The sequence below is a fragment of the Marmota marmota genome, unplaced genomic scaffold, assembly GCF_001458135.2.
Source record: "Marmota marmota marmota unplaced genomic scaffold, marMar, whole genome shotgun sequence".
In the NCBI taxonomy this organism is placed as follows: Eukaryota; Metazoa; Chordata; class Mammalia; order Rodentia; family Sciuridae; genus Marmota; species Marmota marmota.
The window spans coordinates 1226021-1247443 of NW_026000005.1; the positions used below are offsets into that span (position 1 = coordinate 1226021).

Genomic DNA, 21423 nt, shown 5'->3' on the forward strand with positions numbered 1-21423 from the left:
TGCTTTCCATATAGACATCTATAAAGAATTAGTAAACATTCTTTGAGAAGCTTTTATTGAGGCTATAACTCATAAGACTAATACTGATAACTCTCTTGCTGAAAAGACTTCTCCTCGTTTCTGTATTTAGCCACCCACATTCAGCCTTTAGTATCTACTGAATGGTTCTTTCTTCTTTGTACTAGTCCTTTGGGCATTAATTATAAATGTCAATACTCTTTCTGAAGAACTTGCTTTGAAAGGCAAAGCATAGTATTAAATGTCATGTGGGACACTAAACTGAGCAGAGCCAGAGGTTTTCCTTAATTATAGTCAAGAGGGATGGTAGCAGGAGTAGTACTATGTGATAATACTGATGTGATTATGGTCTGAAAGTTGATATCCCTTCAAAATTCATATTAAAGTCTTCATCCCAAGGTGATGGTATTAGAAGGTGGAGCCTTTGGAAGGTGGTAAGGTCATAAGGGTGGAGCCCTTGTGAATAGGATCAGTGCCCTTGTAAAGGGGATCTGAGAGAGACCCTTTACCCTCCCACCAAGTGATGTGAGAGTGCGGAGATGACTGACTATGAGGAAGTGGTGCCCTATTAGCCACCAAACTTACCAGTGCCTTGATTTTGAACTTCCCAACCTCCAGAAATGTAAGAAATAATTTTCTGTTGTTTATAAGCTACTTGGTCTATGGTATTTTCTATAGCAGTGGAAACAGACTGGGACAGGTAGAAAAGAATACAAGTGCTATGAAAGATCAAAGAGAGACAAGGCAGGATTTGTGGAAAAGATGTTATTTGGCTTTGGCTTTGAGAGATGGTAAGATTTTGATAAACAGAATCAGAAGGTCATGTACTTGAAGTAATGGTTTAGAAGACACCAGGGAGTGTAGAGTCATAGACTAGTGGGACAGAAACCTATAATGAATGCAGAAGCATAGCATGATCAGTCTCAGAACACTGGAAAGACTTAAGACTGAACTTTTCTTGGTAAGCAAGGTAGAATTTAGGGAAGGGTTCTGAAGCAGCAATGACAGGAGAGGAACTCTACTTAGGCAGGGTAATCTAGGTGAGTATATAGTTAGGGGACTCCTGACTGGCCAAAAAGAGAATACAAGTGATGAGCTTAGAATGAGAAAGAGGACACACTCCTGACAACAAGAAGTTCAAAGGAACAGGAATGAGGAAGGGGGCCAGGCTGTGGGAACAGGTCCTTCAGGAAGAACAGTCATGAAGGCCAGAAGCTGTAAAGGAATACCACTTGGAAAGAGTAAATACCATTAAGTTGAAGAAGTACACATAATTGTGAAGGATATTGTAAATAATGGAAGCAAAGAGGCAGAGGAAGCAGGGATTTTCAGCCTGTGTAGGGAAAGATAGGAGCAGGAGATCCTCAAGGGGCAGGTAGAGATGAGGAAGAAATGATAAATGTTGAAAAGGATAACTTAGGCACATGGTTCTTTCACTCACTGCTGGTGGTGTTATAATTGTAAAACATTTATGAAAAGCAATTTGGCATACATATTAGGAACATTAACAATTTCAGACTCATTATCCCAAATCTGCTTTGGAGAACAGTGTGCACAAAGATGTTCATTGTAGTGTTATTTAAAATGATGAAAAATCTAGAAAAAGATAATTTGGCTGGGTATACACTGAATTAGTCTCACAAATTCTTTGAATGAATAAGGCACTCAAATTTATGACAAGGAAATTCATGCAGAAAAACAAAATTCTATGCTGAACTAAAAAAACCTCAGTAATAATTCTAAGTACAACAATAATATTGAGTATTTTCACATTCACTCCTGTAAGCCACATAGTAGACCAGGAAACTGAGACTGGTGGAGATTAAAGAATTTACCTAATTCATGACCCAAGTTTGCAAATGAAGTAATTTGAGGGGTTGTTATTCCAAGGCAGCTTTTTTATTCTATACTCTTAATTACCTTGCTATTCTTCATATTCTGTATAGCCAATTCTTTCAGTCAATTGTAAAAACAGTGTTAATCAAACCAGTTTTTGATGTAACATAGGTAAAGTAACGCATGTATTTTTCTTTTAAATGGTTTTCTGCTTATATATAGTACATAAGCATTTACTCTGTTTTTTTTACCATAAAGATTTTTATTTCATGTAAGGTGAAAATGATTAATATTTCCATGAAGCTAAACGTTCAATGAACATAATACCAGAATATTGGCTTTATTTTCTCTGGTGCCACAATTTGAAAGGGGAAAAAAGCCTAATGCCTATTATTTATGAACACAAACAGAAGGCCACTTAATACAGTCTGTACTGTGGCTTTAGTGGCACACATTTATCCTTTAGGATATGATCCATGAAAATGTAAACGAGACATCTTAATTGTAATTAGCCTTCATTCCCAGCAATACTTTACTCTGCAGTGATGGGAAAGAAACAGAATTAATTATCAGCAACACCTCAATAATTATGTTAGAATGCTGTGAAACAAATGTGTATGTTATGTCTCTTGAGAATTTCTATTAGAACATCTTCACACCAGAAGACACTTGATCAACACGTTTTTATTTATATCACTTGAAAGTACATATTCTGGGAAGAAGAGATTACCTTCAGCTTTTCTTTGAGCTCCATGAGAGACCCACATAATTCAGTGATAGATTCAAGAACCTCTTTGTGTTTTGCCACAACTTTCTCAGCATATTTTTGTCCTTCTTCCAAACCTGAGAAGGAGAAAGGATAAAACTATTTTTAAAGGTCAAATCCTTAGCAGGAACATTTTTTAAAAGCCCAGACATTCATTCATCTCCTAAGTGTCTGTTGCTAAGTATTGGTAGACAGTAAGGGTTTGTTGATGGTGGTGGGTAGTGGCAGCAGTGTTTTCTTTTCTTTTTTGTACCAGGGTTTGAAGCCAGGAACACTTAAACACTGAGCCACATCCTCAGCCCTTTTTATTGTTTATTTTGAGATGGGGTCTTAATAAATTGCTGAGGCTGGCTTTGAACTTGTGATCCTTCCACCTCAGTCTCCTGAGCTGGTGGTATTAGAGGTGTGCCCACTGCGCACAGTAATAGTAAGTTTTTAATAGGATACTTGCCAGGGGGATGGGAATAGGAAGGACAGTGGAATGACTCTGATATAACTTTCCTGTGTACATATGTGCATTTACCACAGTAAATCTCAACATCACGTACATCCACAAGATTGGGATCCTAATTAGAATTATATATATTCCATGCATGTATAAATATAAATATGTTAAAATGGATTCTACTGTCACATGTAACTAAAAAGAACAAATACCAATAAAAAGTTGATACTTGCTCAACAAATAAACAAATGAATGAAGGCATTAAAAAAAAAGAATTCCAGGAAAATGATAACATTTGCTATACGATGTTACTCTTATACAACTTAACCTAAATCATGTTGCTATATTCTTAAAACTCAGTTCTAACTAGTTTCTCCTATTTAGAACATTCAGTGATTCTCCATTGCCTAGTACAAATCCCTGAGGATGATATTCAAGGCCTTCCACAATCTGGTTTCAACCTGCCTCTCCCGAATGTTACCGCAGTTATCTGACATATTTCATCTCTGGCCAAACTGAGCCAGCAATTCTTCCCTCAAAAATCCCACAACCAAAGCTGGGCATGGTGGTGCACACCTGTAATCCCAGCAACTCAGGAGGCTAGGCAAAAGGATTGTGAGTTCAACTATGTCTAAGTTATCTTTTTATCAACCACATCCCCTTTTACACAGTAGATATCTCAGCAAAAGTGAGGTGCTTAACAACTCAGTGAGACCCTGTCTCTAAATAAATTACAAAATAGGGATGGAGATGTGGCTCAGTGACCCAATGTCCCTGAGTTCAATCCCCAGTACAAAAAAAAAATTCCACAACCAAAAATTGGATAGCTATTTGCAAACGAATTAAGCTAGATCTCTATTCCATACCAGTAACAAAATGAAGTCAGAAGGGATTGAAGACTTAAACATAAGTTCTGGAACTATAACAACTACTAGAAGAAAACAGGAAAAATGCTGCATCACATTGGGAATGAACAAGGATTTTGTAATAACACCTGAAGAAAACAAAATCCAAAATAAACCAATGGGATGCATCAAACTAAGAACAAACAAACAAACATACAAAAACTTATGCAGAACAAAGGAAAAATGTGAAAAGAGAAAAAAATTAAGAAGAAATTATTAAGTTACAATGAATTCATTAAGGTCCTACCTTAATCCACTATGACTGATACCGTTCTGAGAAAAGGGAGAGAATCAAGGTCTGCTTGGGTACAGAGAGATACTATGTAGAGACATTGCAGAGATAGTAGAATGAATAGTAGAATGAATCAGACATAACTTTTCTATGTGTTCATATATGAATATATGCCAGTATAACTCCATATCACGGGAACCACAAAAAGGGGAAGTTATACTCCATGTATGTACACTATGTAAAAATACACTGTACTGTTATGTATATCTAAAACAAAACAAAACAAAAACAAAAACAGAGGAATACAAATGAAGCAGAGTATAGGATATTGTATGATTGGAGGGAAATTAATTTTATGGAGTCTGAACTTGAACAGGCACAAATACAACATTAAGTATACTCCCCTTGCCCTAAAGGCATCTGTAGTCAGGAGAGAAGACAGACAAATAAACAGCTGTTTATGCTTCCATGTGACAAGTACACCAAGAGCAGCGAACATCTGCATGGGAGCAGAATACTTCCAAACTCCTTAGTGCTCTATACAATAACCACAGTAATTAGGATATGTCCCATTCGTTTTCATTAATTTTTCAATTTATATTTTAGTATCTTTATACTTCTATCATTTTCCTTTGGAAAGTCATAAATAATTCATTCTCAATAATTTAATAATAGAAAGCACAGTACATGTTGTTTTATTCTACAGCATTTTTATGGCTATGCATGGGTAGTGCTTCATGTTAGAAGACTATCTATCTGGTGGCAGATGTTGGAAGCCAGAAGAAGTATTTTATACCACCTATTGCTGTCTCTCTTCTAGGCTGCATTTGCCTGGTCTCTGGGAATTACTCTTGATCTCACAAGAACATCAGAAAATGCATGGAACTTATTCCTTAAAGCCCTGGAAGATTGTCACCACCTAGGGACTTCTTTATTGGAGACGGCTTTTAGGAAGAAGGACTTCTCAGGCTGGCAACAATATTACCTTTCCTAATGATGGAGGTAGACAAAAACAGAAATTTTAAGATAAAAATCAGAGTTCTTCCATTTATTACACAAGTGAGAGGTAGATAAGGGAGGATTTTCCAGCTATTTCTCAAATCTGTGAACCAAAACCTTCATAGAAACCAGAGGGTTATAGACCTCAATCTTAGCTTTATGAATGAGTATTATTCATACTTATTATTCATAAGTATTTTGTATGTTGTTCAAGGAATTACTCTAGTAGAAATTAGATTTGTTGTTGTTGCTGTGTGTGTGTGTGTGTGTGTGTGTATAAGTTGAGTTGTTCTGGTTTTATTTCCCTGGAGATGAATAAGAGGAATGGAGGAGAAAAGCAAATAGAGAAGGAGAGTTTATATCTCTTTCTGGTAGCTAAAAATCAGGAGGCTCCATCTCTTGCTGTCAGCAATCCCTCCCTCCATTCCCTGCTGTTTGTTTTGCTGGATATGGGCTCTAATCATGAGCCTTTCCTCTGAATAATTTTGAACCAGAGGACCCTAAGGCTTGCCTTCCCTCCTTCATGCTAGATAAGGTTCAGTACAGATTGGTTTGTTGGCAAATCACTGCATTGCTTAAGAGAGAACTTACCATATAAGCGCTGAGCAAGGTTCGTGACTTCCTGAATCCTTTCCTCTTGCTGAGGCACTGAGGGTGCAATGAACTTGTTGAACTGCTGGTGGAGAATTTCCACGGCTTCCTTTGTCTTGCACTCCATGGAATATTTCCCAACTCTTACAACTGTGGCACTTGCATCTTCATACCAAAAGTGACACTAAATTAAAATGGGTTAAAGCACAGATTAAAGAGATATCATCCTTCGAAAGTTCTTAATATTCACCAGTGAAGCATAATATTTTAATTTCCTCAAACTTTGTGGTCACATGGGTTTGAACTTTTAAAGTCATATTAAAGAAAATACCAAAACACTATAATTTTTCACTTAGATACTAAAGGCAGAAATAAGAAAGCATACTATGAAAATAAAATTAAAAACCAAAAAAATAGAAACACCTTTGATTCTCCTGCCTTCTTAGGTTTGTCTAAAAAAATAATTCCTAAGAGGAATGTTGCAGACTCAAGAACAAGAGTCATGAAAAACATTTGGCACTAAAAAGAATCCAAACATCAGCTATGAGGAAAGGAAATAGCCCAAACATTCAAAATCCAGCATAATAAAGTAATATCATTAGCAATCCATAGGTAAAATATTGCCTGTTTAATATTGCAATAAATATATTATCTTTTAAGAATGGTATTTAGATTATGGATGGAGGAAATATCATCCAAAGGATAGCATTTTACCATTTAAAAATAGAAGATAGTCATATTTTCAAAGCACATTGGAGAATTGAAACAGTTTTTCACTAAAAATGAATAATTGTGATGGGAGGAACATTTGACCCAGGCCAGAGGCACTTATGCTGGGAGAGAAATAGCAACACACAACTCTCTTATAAGCTGGTTTTAAATAAGTGCCATGGAGCTGCAGCAAACCCATACATCAGATATAGAAGAATAATCATCTTGATCCTCCTTAATGTAGTGTTAAATCTAAAAACTCAACTGTATTAGTGATAAAGAAAGATACTCTTTATCTCAGGATAATAGGCAACAAAGAATACTCAAGAGCTTCAAGTGTAGTTTCTTCAGTATGAAGTGTGAAATAATAACTTGTCAAACTTATGCCTTTTGTGTAGACCACCATTAATCCTCTTGACAATAATAAAAATTACATGAATAACAAAATCTTGCACCTGAAAAATGCCAGTATCACTTTTTTTCTAAATATTTTCAAAATCTGTGAGACAAATAAGCCATTATAAGTATTTTAAACTGCTATCCAGCAGTGAACATAATTTCACAATGGTTAAACATCCTGGGTCGATGAGGTTATAGAGAAATGTGTACTCTTGTGTTTCTGGCAAGGGTAAATTAGTAAAAGCTTTCTGAAGAGCAATTGGATAATACAATCAAAAGCCTTACAACAGCCATCCCCTTTGATCTAGAGATTCTACTTCAAGAAATTATCCTAAGGAAACAATCATGAAAGGGAGTATGATTCCGGGATTTAATGACAATAATATCTAATGCAACATTGTTTTAAAGTAGCAAAATAATTTCTTTAAACATTACAACAAGAATACCATCACAATACTAAGATGATACCTCTTCTATTACTTCTTGGAGATGCTCAGTCAGGTCCAGATTTACTTTGTAATCTGTGACAACTTTCTCAAAGTCCTCCACATGTTTCTGCAAATCCTTCATGGCTTCCAAAAGGACATTAACTTTATTACTTGGATAATTTAAGAAAGAATCACAAGTTTTATTATTAACTTTTTCCATTTTCTTTCTCAAAACCTGTGCAAAAAAAAAGTTGAAAAAAATCAGATTTGATTTATGAAGGGTAGCAATAAAATAGCAAGACAATAAGGACAAATTTTTGTAACTTCCACCATTCTGATATGTTAAAATCACAGTTATTATAAGTGTATTTTGAAAATAATAGGTTTTATTCCAAATATTTTATTGATCCAGTATTCAGCAAATATATAAACAATTTAGAAGGGTTTATTACAGATTTTGAAAATATTAGTAGGAATTTTAGAAAAAGAGAGTCATCATAAAATGAAAATCAAATACTTGTTCTTAATAAGCTCACTGTCTCCTGAAAAGGGCATTCACCATTCATGTGGTCATCAAGGGACTGGGAGAGGCTTAAAGGAAGCTGCTGATACAGAGTGGTGCAAGGAAAATAAGTGGAGGCTTACAGGGTACATATGTCTTGGGCAGAAGAACAGAGGTTGACATGAGCGTAGGTTTGGTAGAAATCATTCTGAAGCTACCTCAAAAGATAAATCTCAATGTCCATCAATGGGTACTAAGTTACAGTCAGACAGGAGAGGAAGCTCTGGTGTTCTAGTGCAGAGATGACTACAGAGAACAATCATGAATCGCATATTCCAGAAAGCTAGAAGAAGAAATTCTGAAAGTTTTCATCATAAATATAAAATGATAAGTGTTTGAGGAGACAGATACGTTTTACCTGATTTAAACATTACACAATGTGCGCATGTATTAAAACAGCACCTATCCCCACATAAATATATATATAAGTATGTATAATTTTTATGTCTTTATGGATCAGTTTTAAAAACTTTAAATTAAAAAAAACTAATAAAAATTTTAAAATCTGGCTCTCATAAACAATATTTTAAAAAGTAGTAAAAGCAACACTTGACTTTAGATGATAGAATTCCCACTAAGGGTGGCATGCTGTTATCAAGGACAGGATGATACTGTGACTACAGGTGAGTCCACTTAAAATTGGCACCATTTTGCTGAACACCAAAACCAACCAAAAAAAAAAAAAAAAACCATTCAGGAAGGCAGACTCTGGACTATAGGGATAAAATTACTATTTTTGAAAAGAAAAGGAGAAATAAATTAATTTATTACTTATTTTACACAAGAAACCCAAATGTTATGGAAAATGATCTTTTTGATCCAAAAAAACCCCAATAGGCACCTTGATATAAAGTACTAAATGATTTTGCAATCATTGTAGTACACACACACACACACACACACACACACACACATAAACACACACACACAAACACTTTTTCATTACCTGCATTTTTTCAACATACATATCAACTTGTTGTATTTGATATTTAAGAGCCTTCAGATTTCGAGCTTTTTCATTTTTCTTAGTGTAGTTAAACTTCAAATTGTTGAATTTCTTTTTGATATCTTTGAAAGACTCTTTGAGCTACAGTTCAATAAAAAGAAACAGGATTCTTAAAATAAGAAAACTTATATTCATTTATGATAAGTCAAGATATCTAAACACTTCAAAATATGTATAACCTTCAAAATGCATTCAGTTAATTTTCAATAGAAATCTAACAAATCAGGTAGGTGGATATGTAGTGTGAATTTAAATATATCCCCCAATATGAGTAGTCATCAGTTGTTCTTAATACATTTTGATTTGTAATTATTAGGATTTAAAATTACAGAATATCCCATTGGTCCCCAAGCAAGACAGTTTCTAACATATTGTGCAAAGGCTTTCACCAACTTTGATTTTCTTATTTTTATTTATTTGGTATCATTTATCCTATTCATTCTGTTTTCTGTGCTAATATTTGTTCCTGATTCTTCCATCTCCCAATGTTCTCTTGCAGCCATCACATTTAAATGTTCTAAGCTCCAAGGAGCTATTCAGGTTGAAGAGGACCATGAAGTGTTGACATTGAGACCACCTTGGAGTGAAAAAGAAGATCTGATAGGACAGTTTTATTTGCCCAGTTAAAAAATATTTTTCCTGAGTCATTTTCAAAGGAGTTTACTTCTTAGACATAGGTTGTTAACTTCAGATGTGTTTCAAAAACAATAAATAAATAAAATGAGAGTCATTGCCCATGGTGGCAATGCTAACCTGAGGACATGTCTCTGCTCAGAGAACAGGGTAACAGATGATGACAGCTTGACTTTACCATTGCACCAGAATTCTAAGCAGTTCAGTTCTATTAGACACATCACTTTCTGTCCCTTCTCTATATTCAAGAAGGATGAGGATATTGACAGGCAACTCTCTCTTTGTGTTATCAGCAAAGAGAAATACAGAGAAACCATTAACCTCAAGATTCTACGGAGTCATTTAACAGCAAGAGTGAACAATGTCATGGTTGATAAATTTGAGCTATGATGAGAAAAGTCAGAAAAACATTAAAATTCTTTTCAATGACAGCAAATAATTTATTTGGGAGGGAATAAAAGCTGTGCACCAGGTGAGATTTTAGATTCATAATGCAGAAAAATGTATCTGCTCTAGAAAATGCATGCTTTCTCAAAATGCTTATTTCAAATTCTGCATATTTGAAAATAAAGCCTTGACCTTATATTTAACACTTCTTGGAGACAATTGTCTGCAAAGCCTTAGCAGATTTGTGTACACAGAAATTATTATATTCATGTAATTTTGCATCTGTCATACTTATACTTAATCAGTATTATTTATTTCATATGGTCATAAAATTGTTGCGCATTAGCTTGAAACTATAACTAAACCAAGAACAGAGACTACATAGAGCATTTTAATTGATAAATCAGTAATGTTTAGAAGGAGTCAAAAGAGCCATAAATTCAAAAATTGTAAACAATTTATCAGAACTCAGAAAATGATTTACAAGAATATTATAATAAATTAGCATATTTGTGCCAATAAATATTTACATACTATGACATTTGATGTTTCAATGTACACATGTTTGATTTTAGCAGGAAAGTATGAGGTCAGTTTTATGAGTCTCAGATGTAAAGGAGCTATATCTTTAATATTCAGATAAACCTTAGGCAGGAACTTTTTCCCCATAAGGCTATAATCTACAACTATAAGTATAATAATACCACCTCTGAGCAAGCCAGGAATTCTTGTTTTAAAAAACATATCCCAGTGGTGAGTTATTGTTTCATGACCAGAGTTTCTGTTTGGAATGGTTAAAAAAAAAAAAAAAAAGTTCTGCAGACATGCAGACATTGCTGATAGATTCACAATGGTGTGAATGTACTAAATAGCACTGAACTATGCACATTAAATGGTTAAGATGATAAATTTTGTTTTCATGCATATTTTATCAAAGGTAGAATAAGGGGGAAAATATATCACTAACATTTATCCATGGAAAATAAAATTTTGTATCTTATTTTTCTTTACTGAAACATGACATATTTTTATACACTTCAGTCTAGAGGAAGGAAGAGGGGCTGTGTCATTAACATGAAAACCATTAAGCACTTTTTAAAAGTTTGTGTGTAATTAAATTTAGTTACATATAATTTTAGCACAATTAGTTAAAATTATTCAAGGGTTGTTTTTTTTTTTAAAGATCAAATATTAATGTAATGCCAGATGCAGTGGCACATGCTTATAATCCCAGAGGCACAGTAGGCTGAGGCAGGAAGATGGAGAGTTCAAAGCTAGCCTCGCAATGGCAAGGCACTAAAGAACTAAGTGAGACCCTGTCTCTAAATAAAATACAAAATAGGGCTGGGGGTATGGCTCAGTGGCCAAGTGTCCTTGAGTTCAATCCTTGGTAAACACCCCTACCAAAAAAAATTAATGTACTGATGTAAACCAAAGTTTATTTCTATGTGTTAAAATAATAAGGATTTCTTAAATACATTAATCTGGTCTTATCTGATAAGATCATACCTCCTGGTAGAATAAAAAATAAAAAATTGCTCATCTCTATTGTCATCATCATATTCATGATTTTGCATTAATCTCATTCTAGTACTCATATGTCTTCTTGTTTCTCTCATAGAAGCACTCACCTCCCAGATGACTTTACAACATGTTTTTTTCCAAACCAGACTCTTGCCACAGACTTCTCGATTGACCAAAGCATTCCTGAGGGGGAAACCCAAACTGCTTGCCCTGTGTCGCCCCCTCTCAGCCTGAAGCAGCCAGAGCAGTCATCACTTATTTCTCCTTACAGCACTGAGGGTTTCCTTACCCAGAGGGAAAAATTCCAACATTTAAAAATAGTCATACCTTAGTTACATTTAAAAAATTAAAAGGAGGGAGATGTGGAGAGTGGTGATTTGAACCATGATCTGATTCCCCCATGGCAGTGTTGCACTGGGAAATGCCTGTGTAGAGGTGCAGGTCAAGATGGCCCAGTTGCTATGCTGACACCAGCCCAGGGAAGCTACATACAAAGGCACAGCGGCAGTTAGCAGTCGAGGCCTTGAGTTCAGACACCAACTCCTGGAGATAGAGGATTTTGAACATAACAAGATGACCCTAATGTCTTGCCAGTCCTGCATCCTTTAGATTTCCTGCTTTGCTGAAACTTTTCCAAAAATAACCTTTTGATGAAACTTATATAATAAACATGCTGAGCGAGCTCTGGGTCAGTCAAACTCCAATGGGGTTTGGCTGCTAACCTGGCCCCAGCCTTTTCTCTATGTGTGTCTATTTGTCTTTTCTTCATCCCCCATCATCCCTCTCTGGATCCTGAATTAACAGCTGTGATGGTCATGGCAGTTGGCACCTGAACAGAGATGCTTGTTTAAATGAGAAGGTTTAACAGCTAATAAAAAATTATATGAGGAATGGAGAAAGACAAAGCCTTAACACTCTAATCCTAAACCATGAGATTTCAAATAAACTTTAGGTTAAGAAATTTAAGACTGGCTGAGTGGGGTGGCATGCACCTGTATTTCCAGCAACTTTGGAGACTGAAGTAGGGGAATTACAAATTTGAGGTCAGCCTCCACAAATTATTGAGACCTTCAGCAACTTACAAGACTCTCTCTAAAAATAAAAAATAAAAAGGACTGGGGATATAGCTCAGTGGTAAAGCACTGCTGGGTTAAATCCTCAATTCAAAAAGAAAAAGAAAAGAAATTTAAGACTGATAACGGATAAGTGTGACTTTATTTCTGTTTGCTTCAGAATGTATGCACTTCCCCTGAACATGATTCATAAGGCTGAAGAATGTTCATGACACTATGGGTATGTGAAATGGGATCAGCCTCTTTCTGACACTCGAGCTCCCTTGCCGAAGGTGCTGGCACTTTTCTCTTTTGGTCCCACTGGAAATACATTCAAAATCTAAACCATTCTGCCTTAACCAACTCAAACTCAGTACTTTTGAGGTACATGTGGCAAGCAGCATGGAGAGCTACCTCCAGCAACTAAAAAATTTAGCAGTATCTAATTTTTCTTACCTGCACATTCCAATATGAAAACTTAACTTCCCATCTAATCCCCACATAACTTGGGGTCATATTTTTAAAGGAACTGAGTGCCATGGTTGCTTAGTGTGGTATCATTGTTCATGCAGCTGTTTCTAACTTTAGTTCGCTTGTCAACAATAGGGAATGGTGGAGATGGTTAAGACAACTGTTCGACTTGAGCACATATGCAGAAAAATAAAACACCCAAATTATGAAGCAAGAAAAAAATTACCCAACTGGAAATCTTTAACTGTTGTTACAATTCATATTAATACAATTTCTGAACATCTTTTAAAAATTAGGAAAAAAAAATTCAGTCAATAATTTGATGTTCCTTTTTTTGCACTCTCTCAACTCCTCTGTATTTGCCATGGAATAAGTAGACTAGGTTAACAGCTATAATTAGATCAAAAATTATTAAGATTTTAAAACCACGGTCATTTTGAAACTAGAAGAATGAGCATGTTCACCAAATTTTCTAGCAAGCTGTAAACTCCCTTTCAGGATTAGGATGAAAGTGTTGTTGGGAAGAAGCAGAAGAAACTTCTGACCTGAAATCTGACTTGCTATTCTTAGTCTTGACTAAGCTGGTTGAGGCAGCTTTGGCACAAGAATGTATTATCTGTAAGTCTGTTGCTGGCAAGACCAATTGATGTGAGAGACAGGGGATATTTTACAACCAAGGAAATGTATTTAAAAACCAAACTAAACAAGAAAAAATTCCATTAGGATTATGACATTCTTGGTCAGAAGTAAAAATTTAAAAAAATGGTAGTTAATTTTCATTTCTCTTAATGTCCACCCGAGAAGCTTCATTTCTTACCCACCATTTTGCCCATTCCCGAAAAAAGAAAAATAAATAAAACTTTTTGATGCTCAATTTCAGTAACAAAAGTCTGTAATGTCACCCTCCAGAAATGCTTGCATTTGAAAGGAAGACACCCAAAGACTTAAAAGTTAACCAAAATGGTTTGCCAAATATAAATGGTAGCATATTCAGCCTTAGTGCTAGAGATGTTCCTGGACAAGAATTTCTTGTTCTCATTCCCTTCGGCAACCATACCACATCGACCCGAGCTTAAGACCCATCTTGTAGCAAAAGAAAACGGAGCAACTGGGAAAGAGAAGATGATTGCACCATCTCAAATTGTAGGTGGCAGCAGGTCTCAATAATAAATATTTTACCCACTCTGCATGTTTCCTATCTTCATAATATATTCTGGATATGATAACTATTATAGTTTTAATCTTCAGTTCTCTATATTCTTCTGGAACTTTCCTACAGCTGTTTACACAAGTTAAACACTGAAATTTTAAGATAGTTTAACCCCACAGGATGTTTCCTGAACAATTGGAAACTTTCCTATTTACTTACGCATACCTTCCAAATAGATATAGAGTGCCGCCCGATTAACAAATGACCATGAAGTAAAGCCTCCTAGGTTTTAATTTTCCCTACACTAAGTTTCCTGTGGTCGTTTGTATTCCTATGGCCTGGCACACAGCAGCCACACATTAAAGATATTTGTTGAATGAAGTCTTTTTAAAAAATTTTTAAATAATAAATTCAGGTTATAAATCTGGAAAATAATTACTGTCTGTACTATTTCATGGTGCTGCCCCAATGGCAGTTTTGCTCTCTATATAAATTTTTTCTACTTCCTTTCCTGTCAGTGGGTGGTTGTCCATGGTCATTTTGTCAGTAGCAAAGTGCCACATGATATCAGGTGGTTTTATTTTTATTGATTGTGTATGTGTCCCTAAGGACACTGTTCCTCTATTCCAATTTACTGTTTCTAATCCAGCTTGTGTCTCTAGAACTCAGATGATGGATTTATCCAAACTGACGGAAGAATTTGTGCCATTGGAACACATGCCTGACACATGGAATATATATGCTGAGTCCTTTTCTGCTTTCTTCCTGATAGGCAAGATGTTGCTACGTGGAAACACTTTGGGGTACAGTAATATAATTACCTGAAAGCTGATGTGCAGAAAGCTTATTTTGAGAAAATGGATACCAACCTGATTCTGTCACTGCTGTTCTTTTCAGCAGAGGAATTGCTTGTGACCCATAATATGAGCCTCAAGATACACATTTCCATTAACGTCATATAAAGGATTTTTTGGTCAAGTTACAAAAAAAAAAAAAAATACTCGATATTAACTTATTACTTTTCTAAATGTAGATGGGCAAAGAATGAGTAACTAATGATGTTCCTCTGTCATGTCACACAGCAGAGAATATGTTTATGTGTATTAATCACTTATTCACTTAACCAGGCAAGAAAATATACAATGGTATTTAACATTTATGCATCGAAATCCACCTTTGTGTGAAATGGGTAAAAATAAATACCGTAAAATCTGGCAGTTTGACAGCTGTGTTTTCTAGTAGGTAAATACTAAGAAAATAAGGTTTTACAATTTCTAAATATCATTTTTTTAAAAAAGTAATGCAATATTCCTTAAAGACAAAAAATAATAATTTTGTGCCTTGATAATTTTTGAATAAGTTTTTAAAAGTTTTAAAAAAACTGGCAGTTTGACAGCTGTGTTTTCTAGTAGGTAAATACTAAGAAAATAAGGTTTTACAATTTCTAAATATCATTTTTAAAAAAATGTAATGCAATATTCCTTAAAGACAAAAACAATGATTTTGTGCCTTATTAGCACAAAATCATTGTTTTTTTGTCTTTAAGGAATATTGCATTACATTTTTAAAAAATGATATTTAGAGTACTTATGTATACATTTTGCCTTAAAGTACCAAATCCTTTTGAAAGCACCTTTGGAGCAGATGAGACCACACAAGTTAGTTACAGCACAGTCAAGAAAGAAATATTTTTTGAAATAACTAAATGAACTATGCTGTCACATCCGATCATACAAATATCTTAGAATAGATAGAAAATAGAAATAGAAGAGGAAACCATAGAGAAGAAGATACATTTAACATCAGATCATGTAGTGGGTGGTTGGGCCTGAAACATTTGTGAATGGTAGATTCTGAACTTAGCAACTGACTTTTGCTCAAAAATTAGCCTGATTCAGAGTCAACCCCCGGAATACTATGAGCAGAAACTCTTTGTCCTCTCGTGCATTATTAAGATGAAAATCATATACCTATACTTTCATTTGAAAAACGAAGATATTAAACTAGACATTCTCCAAAATCTACTGCAACCCAGAGTCTGAACTTTCAGGAGGCACTTTAAGCACATTGGAAGCAAAACAATGTTCTAAGATTAACTTAAAAAACAAACAAACAAACAAACAAATACTGTGCATGTTCTAGTTTCCCAGCCAAGTATCTGGTTTTATTCTTAATAAAAGAAAAAAAAATTGTGTACCATACTTCATTTCATTTTATATAATGGTCTAAGTGCCTATATCTAAAGAGCAATAATGATAATAATGTCTAAATTTTTAACATTATTGATATCTAAATATTATTACCACTGTGGAAATTGACCATCTGTTTGTACTCTGATATTTGCAATATAAACTAGAACACATATATATTTATTTTACTAAGAGGCATTGAAAATGTTCTTCTGATATTTTCCCAATAGGCTTGTGGTTGGAAAGTTCAGGATGTGGTTGCTACATTCTTACATTCCTAGTATGTCTTTACCAAAAAAAAAAAAAAAAATGGAGGAGGAGGAGGAGGAGGAAGAAGAAGAGGAGGAGAAGAAGGAGGAGGGGGAAGAGGAGAAGGGAGAAGAGGAGGAGGAGGAGGAGAAAAGAAAAAGACCCAAGGTTTTCAAAGGTCCTTTCAATGTGAAACTGTAACTTACATCAAAGATTAGTTGGATTGGAAGTAGAAGCAAATGGGAAGGATACCTCTCTTAATATTCAGGCGTCTGCTAAAATGATATCTGATTCCCAAATCAAACCCACACGTGTCTGGTTGTTCATTCCTGAAACGGTACAGACAATCCCGGGGTGTCCCTACTGTGACTGGAAGGGTCATCTGTCATCCCAGCTGGCTGGTTCCAAGTGCAAGTTCATCACAAGATAGTCCCTATAAATAGAACCTGCTGGAAGGGCCTAACAGGGAGACCCAGCTCTATAAATGCCACGGCTCCTCCAGGAGATAGAAACCCAGCCAGAGGGGGCTGGGCACATCTACTCCACTTGTAATACAAAGCTGGACTATCACTGTCCACTGCCGAGAGGGACAGGGACGTTTGGACAAGACAATGGTATACAGAAAGAAGAAGGAGGAGGAGCAAGTGAGGGGTGGAAAAAGACAGGAGGAGAAAGAAAGTAGATAACTTTGGGAGAGATTGTTACAAACTTGTTTCTCTGGCCACAAATCCAAATTTTATAGACTTAGGGAGAAAAACAAGCTCTGACTGTCTCCTTTAACAAGACCTAATAGGAGTGTACGCTATAGTACAGGAACCAGAAGAGGCCAGACTACATTTTGGGCTCCACTCAGAATAAGTTAACAAGACTTTAGTCGAAAGTGACTCCCTAGAACAAAGACTCTAAGCAGAGACTCTACAGCTTTGTGGCATATTGCTTAAATGAAAAAATGTTTGTAGATGTCATTTTTGGCTTCCCTCCTGTTGGATGGGGTCCAAGTGGCTACTACTGTCCTGCCTTCTTGCTTTCCTTCCAGCCACGCTCCTTCTTGTACCTGCCTGTGCTCTGAAAAATTGTAGCCTGCAGGGGGTTGTATTTTGGAGCTAGACCACTATTAGAGCTCAATTCTCAAATTTAGTCCAAACTTGAATGTTGCTTAATAATATTTGATACTTGCTGTGCCCAGATTGTACAGAACTTCAGGTATAATCCAGAAGTTCAAGAAGGTTAACTACCCCCTTTTCACCCTCCTCTCTTTGCCTAGTGGACCTATGTCTTTAGGAGCTCAGAAATCTGTGCTTTCCCCCCAAATTAGTAAATCCATGAATGGAAATTTTAGCTGGGAAAGGGGTGGTGGTGCCTCAGTAAGTGTCTAGGGACTGGAGGTTGGTCACAGTTGATGGGGAAGAGGTGGAATTATGCATGTAGGGGCACATGGACATGGATGGAGGGCCATGTTTATCTTTCTTTTTCACAGAGAGTTTTTTTTTTTTTTGCCAGAAAAGCCACTCAGTTTGAGTAAATATGAAACCAACCACTTGACTTTGGTGCTAATACCCTGTAGTAGCCTCTGAAACATAGAGACTGTTCCCCTGTCCTTATCACCCGCTTCACCATGAGTCAACCATACTTAAATAGACTCTCGGCAGGCTGAGCTGGCTGCCATCAGACAGTGTCACCCTGTCTTCTGTGCCCTAAAAAAGTTGAACCAGCTCAAGCAAGTGACTACTATGAGGGTTGAATAGGAAAAAAAGCAAAAAACAAACAAAAGCAAGTAAACTCACACACATAAAACATACCCGTAATCCTGCCTTCTGGGTTATGTTCAATGCTTTGACTCAGTTCAACAAAACTGGGAACTTGAAGTTTACTGAAGCTTTCAGAACACTGAAGGCACTGTTCTGAGAATTAAAGGACATGGATGAGAAGGAAGTGTCCTGATTCACTCTGTGTGTGTGTGTGTGTGTGTGTGTGTGAATGCACATGTGTGTTCACCAAGATGAACACTTCATGTTGGGAACAGCTTTTGTGTGTGTCAGTTCCCACTGCCCCACCTCATTTATTTCGTCTCTTGTGGTGCAGTACTCCAAACTGCGACACAGGGCCTGGTCACGCTCCTCAGATTTGGCACGCCACTTCATACTGTCCACCTCAAGGACCTCCAGCTGCTGCTGCACATTCTTTGCAGAAACATTAAAGCAATTCTAAAAATGAAAAGCACTTGGAAGTAACAAATGAACAGTGAAATGGCCATAAGACAAATATGCAATTTACCTGCATTATGAAACCCAGAAGCAACACTTCCCAAAAAAATAAGATATAGGATCCTAATTTATTTTACCTTAAATACATCTGAATATTATTATTTCAGAAGGAAGCCAGACACTCAACACTCCAGGAAAGACATTTCCAGTCTTGAATCTCAAGTTTGGAAGATTTGCTCATCATGCCCAATTCCTCGGAGACACCATTCATTATAAGGTATAATTTTTACTTCAAAAGGCATAAAATATGCATTAGAAACATTCCGCTGCTGCACTATAATTTTCGCGTCAACTTGAGTTTAACCTCGGGTTCATTATGCAAGTGCTCCAATCTCTACCTAGCACGGAGGAGCTGCTGGGGCGAGGGCCAGAAAAGGGCTGGAGAACAATTTACATTATGCCAAGTGAGACTTCTTACTTTCTCCTTTTTAAAGTTCATTTACTGATAAAACTCTTTCAGAAAGAAAGCTCTTTCCTGACAAAAGTAGGTGGCTGTCAGCTTAGAAAGATATACTATAGTTCCCCTGTGTTATGTATACATTGGTGGATTATTTTAAATGAACTTTAAAATTAAATTGGCCATTCTGACATTATTAATGCAATAAAATTTTAGTGGAATAACCATTATCTTTTCTTCCTTTGAATTAAAAATTTGGAGAAGGATTTTTTTTTGAAAATCAGAGCCTTCTGTATTATTTATGAAAATTTGATTTGGAAATACTTTCTTTTCTTTTAGGCTCCTCTGTTGAAATCTGGCAGTGGGAAAAAATAGATCAACACCTAGTGCCCACAGCCCTGGCTAGAGCCAGGGGGCTTGGGCTCTTCCATTTTAAACTTTTATGGATAAGCATTTCTAGACTTTAAATTCTTCCTCTATAAAATGAGGATACTCTTATAGATAAACACTAGGATCTAAGGTCTTCCAGATCTGCAATGCCAAGGCAGCACTGTTCAAATATAATAGGAGCCATAAAAATAATCTAAAATGTTTCAGTAGTCATAATAAAAAGTAAAAAAGAAATAAGTGAAACTAATTTTCATATATAGTTTATAAATATTTCCAAGCATCATTTTATAATAAGTAACCAATATAAAAAATTAATAACAATTTTTCATATTAAGTCTTTGAAATATGGTATAATTTCTTACTTCAAGTATATTTCAATTATTGCCAAGTTTCTATCAGAAATATTTGATCTACACTTAAATTTCATAAAATTTAATTTCAAAAGCAGATTCATAAACCAAGTTCTTCCAAACATACTTAAAAGTTTCCTGATAACTAAATTAATTCAGATTAAATACAAGTAAAAGTTTTGCTTCTTAGTTGCATTAGGCACATTTCAAATGTGAAACCTAACTGCTATGTGGGACCACACAGCTTTATAACATACTCTCTTTGAAATCAACATGAAAATAGATGTGCTCAATAAGATTTTTATTTTATATTTTTTAGTTGTAGAGGACACAATACATTTATTTTGTTTATTTTTAGATGGTGCTGAGGATGGAACCCAGTGCTTCACACATACTAGGCAAGCGCTCTACCTCTGAGCTACAACCCTAGCCCCACAATAAGATTTTTATATTTGAATATTCTCCTTAAAATTTTTTTCTTTGGACATAAATGGTAGAAGCTCACCACAAATAACTACCCCAATGGTTGAATATATTTTCAAATGAAATATATGCTAAGCAGCCTGCCTGACTTCCTTCTCATTAGGTAGAATGGAGTCCTAAGATGCTTACAGGGTGCTGTGTTGATGAGATAATGTCCACTCCTAAGGAAAAGGCCAGTTGATAGAGCTGCTCCACATGTGCCTTTTGATCCTGAGAGCGACTGAGGTGTATCTGAGCCTCAGGAGCATCACCCAGTTCCTCCAGCTGCTCCAGAAACACCAGTTCTCTTGATTTGATGAGATGTCCCAGCTGGAATTTAGGCCATTAACAATTAACCTGAGTTTCATAGACAGATTTTTAAGTCTATTTTCTATAACATATTATACTAGCTTGATGAAATGCTGCCAAGCCCACTCGTAATTATTAGTTATATGGCCAAATACATGTTATAGTGCTTCAAATCCAACTGGCTAACACTGAGCAGCTAACACTGTAACACTGTCAGTTCTATGAAAGAGGGAAACGCCCTTTTGGTCCTTTACTAAAACCTTAGCAAGGTGTAGGCCTGTGATCTGAGTAAACTCAGAGGCTATATTAAAGGAATATCAATGCACCTCTATTTCATGTTAATGGAGGCTAATAACTTCAAAGTTCTTGTGAAGAGAGCAACCAAAGAATAATATTTACTGACAACTCCACAATGCCAGATACTTGAGATAAATAAATATTGAACTTGGTTCCTGCCCTCAACTAGCTTATCTTTGAGTTGGGAAAAATGCTGCACTTAATAAAATGTAATTAAGAATCAAGACACTAAGAATGACAGATGTATGGAATAAAGAGAGCACTAGAGATTTAGAATATATATATAGAGAGAGGGAGGTCACTCCAAGTAAGGTGGGATTGTTGGAAGGAGGTACAGGTTTATATAACAGAGAAGAGAGACAAAGATCTGCCCCACAAGGTAGCCTGAGAGGCAAGGCTTG

The 21423-nt window shown here is 35.8% G+C and overlaps 1 protein-coding gene across 7 annotated transcripts in view; it reads right to left on the minus strand.

Moving 5' to 3' along the window:
• Ccdc141 (coiled-coil domain containing 141) overlaps positions 1–21423 on the minus strand; it is a 184560-nt gene that overhangs the window by 14024 nt on the left and 149113 nt on the right. For all 7 annotated transcript variants that reach the window (XM_048808096.1, XM_048808095.1, XM_048808097.1 and 4 more), the window contains 6 exons: positions 20567–20746; positions 18608–18757; positions 8839–8979; positions 7371–7565; positions 5793–5976; positions 2585–2697 (listed from right to left, as the gene is read on the minus strand). In XM_048808096.1, coding sequence (XP_048664053.1) covers positions 2585–2697; positions 5793–5976; positions 7371–7565; positions 8839–8979; positions 18608–18757; positions 20567–20746 — 963 coding nt within the window. The remainder of the gene's footprint in view (positions 1–2584; positions 2698–5792; positions 5977–7370; positions 7566–8838; positions 8980–18607; positions 18758–20566; positions 20747–21423) is intronic.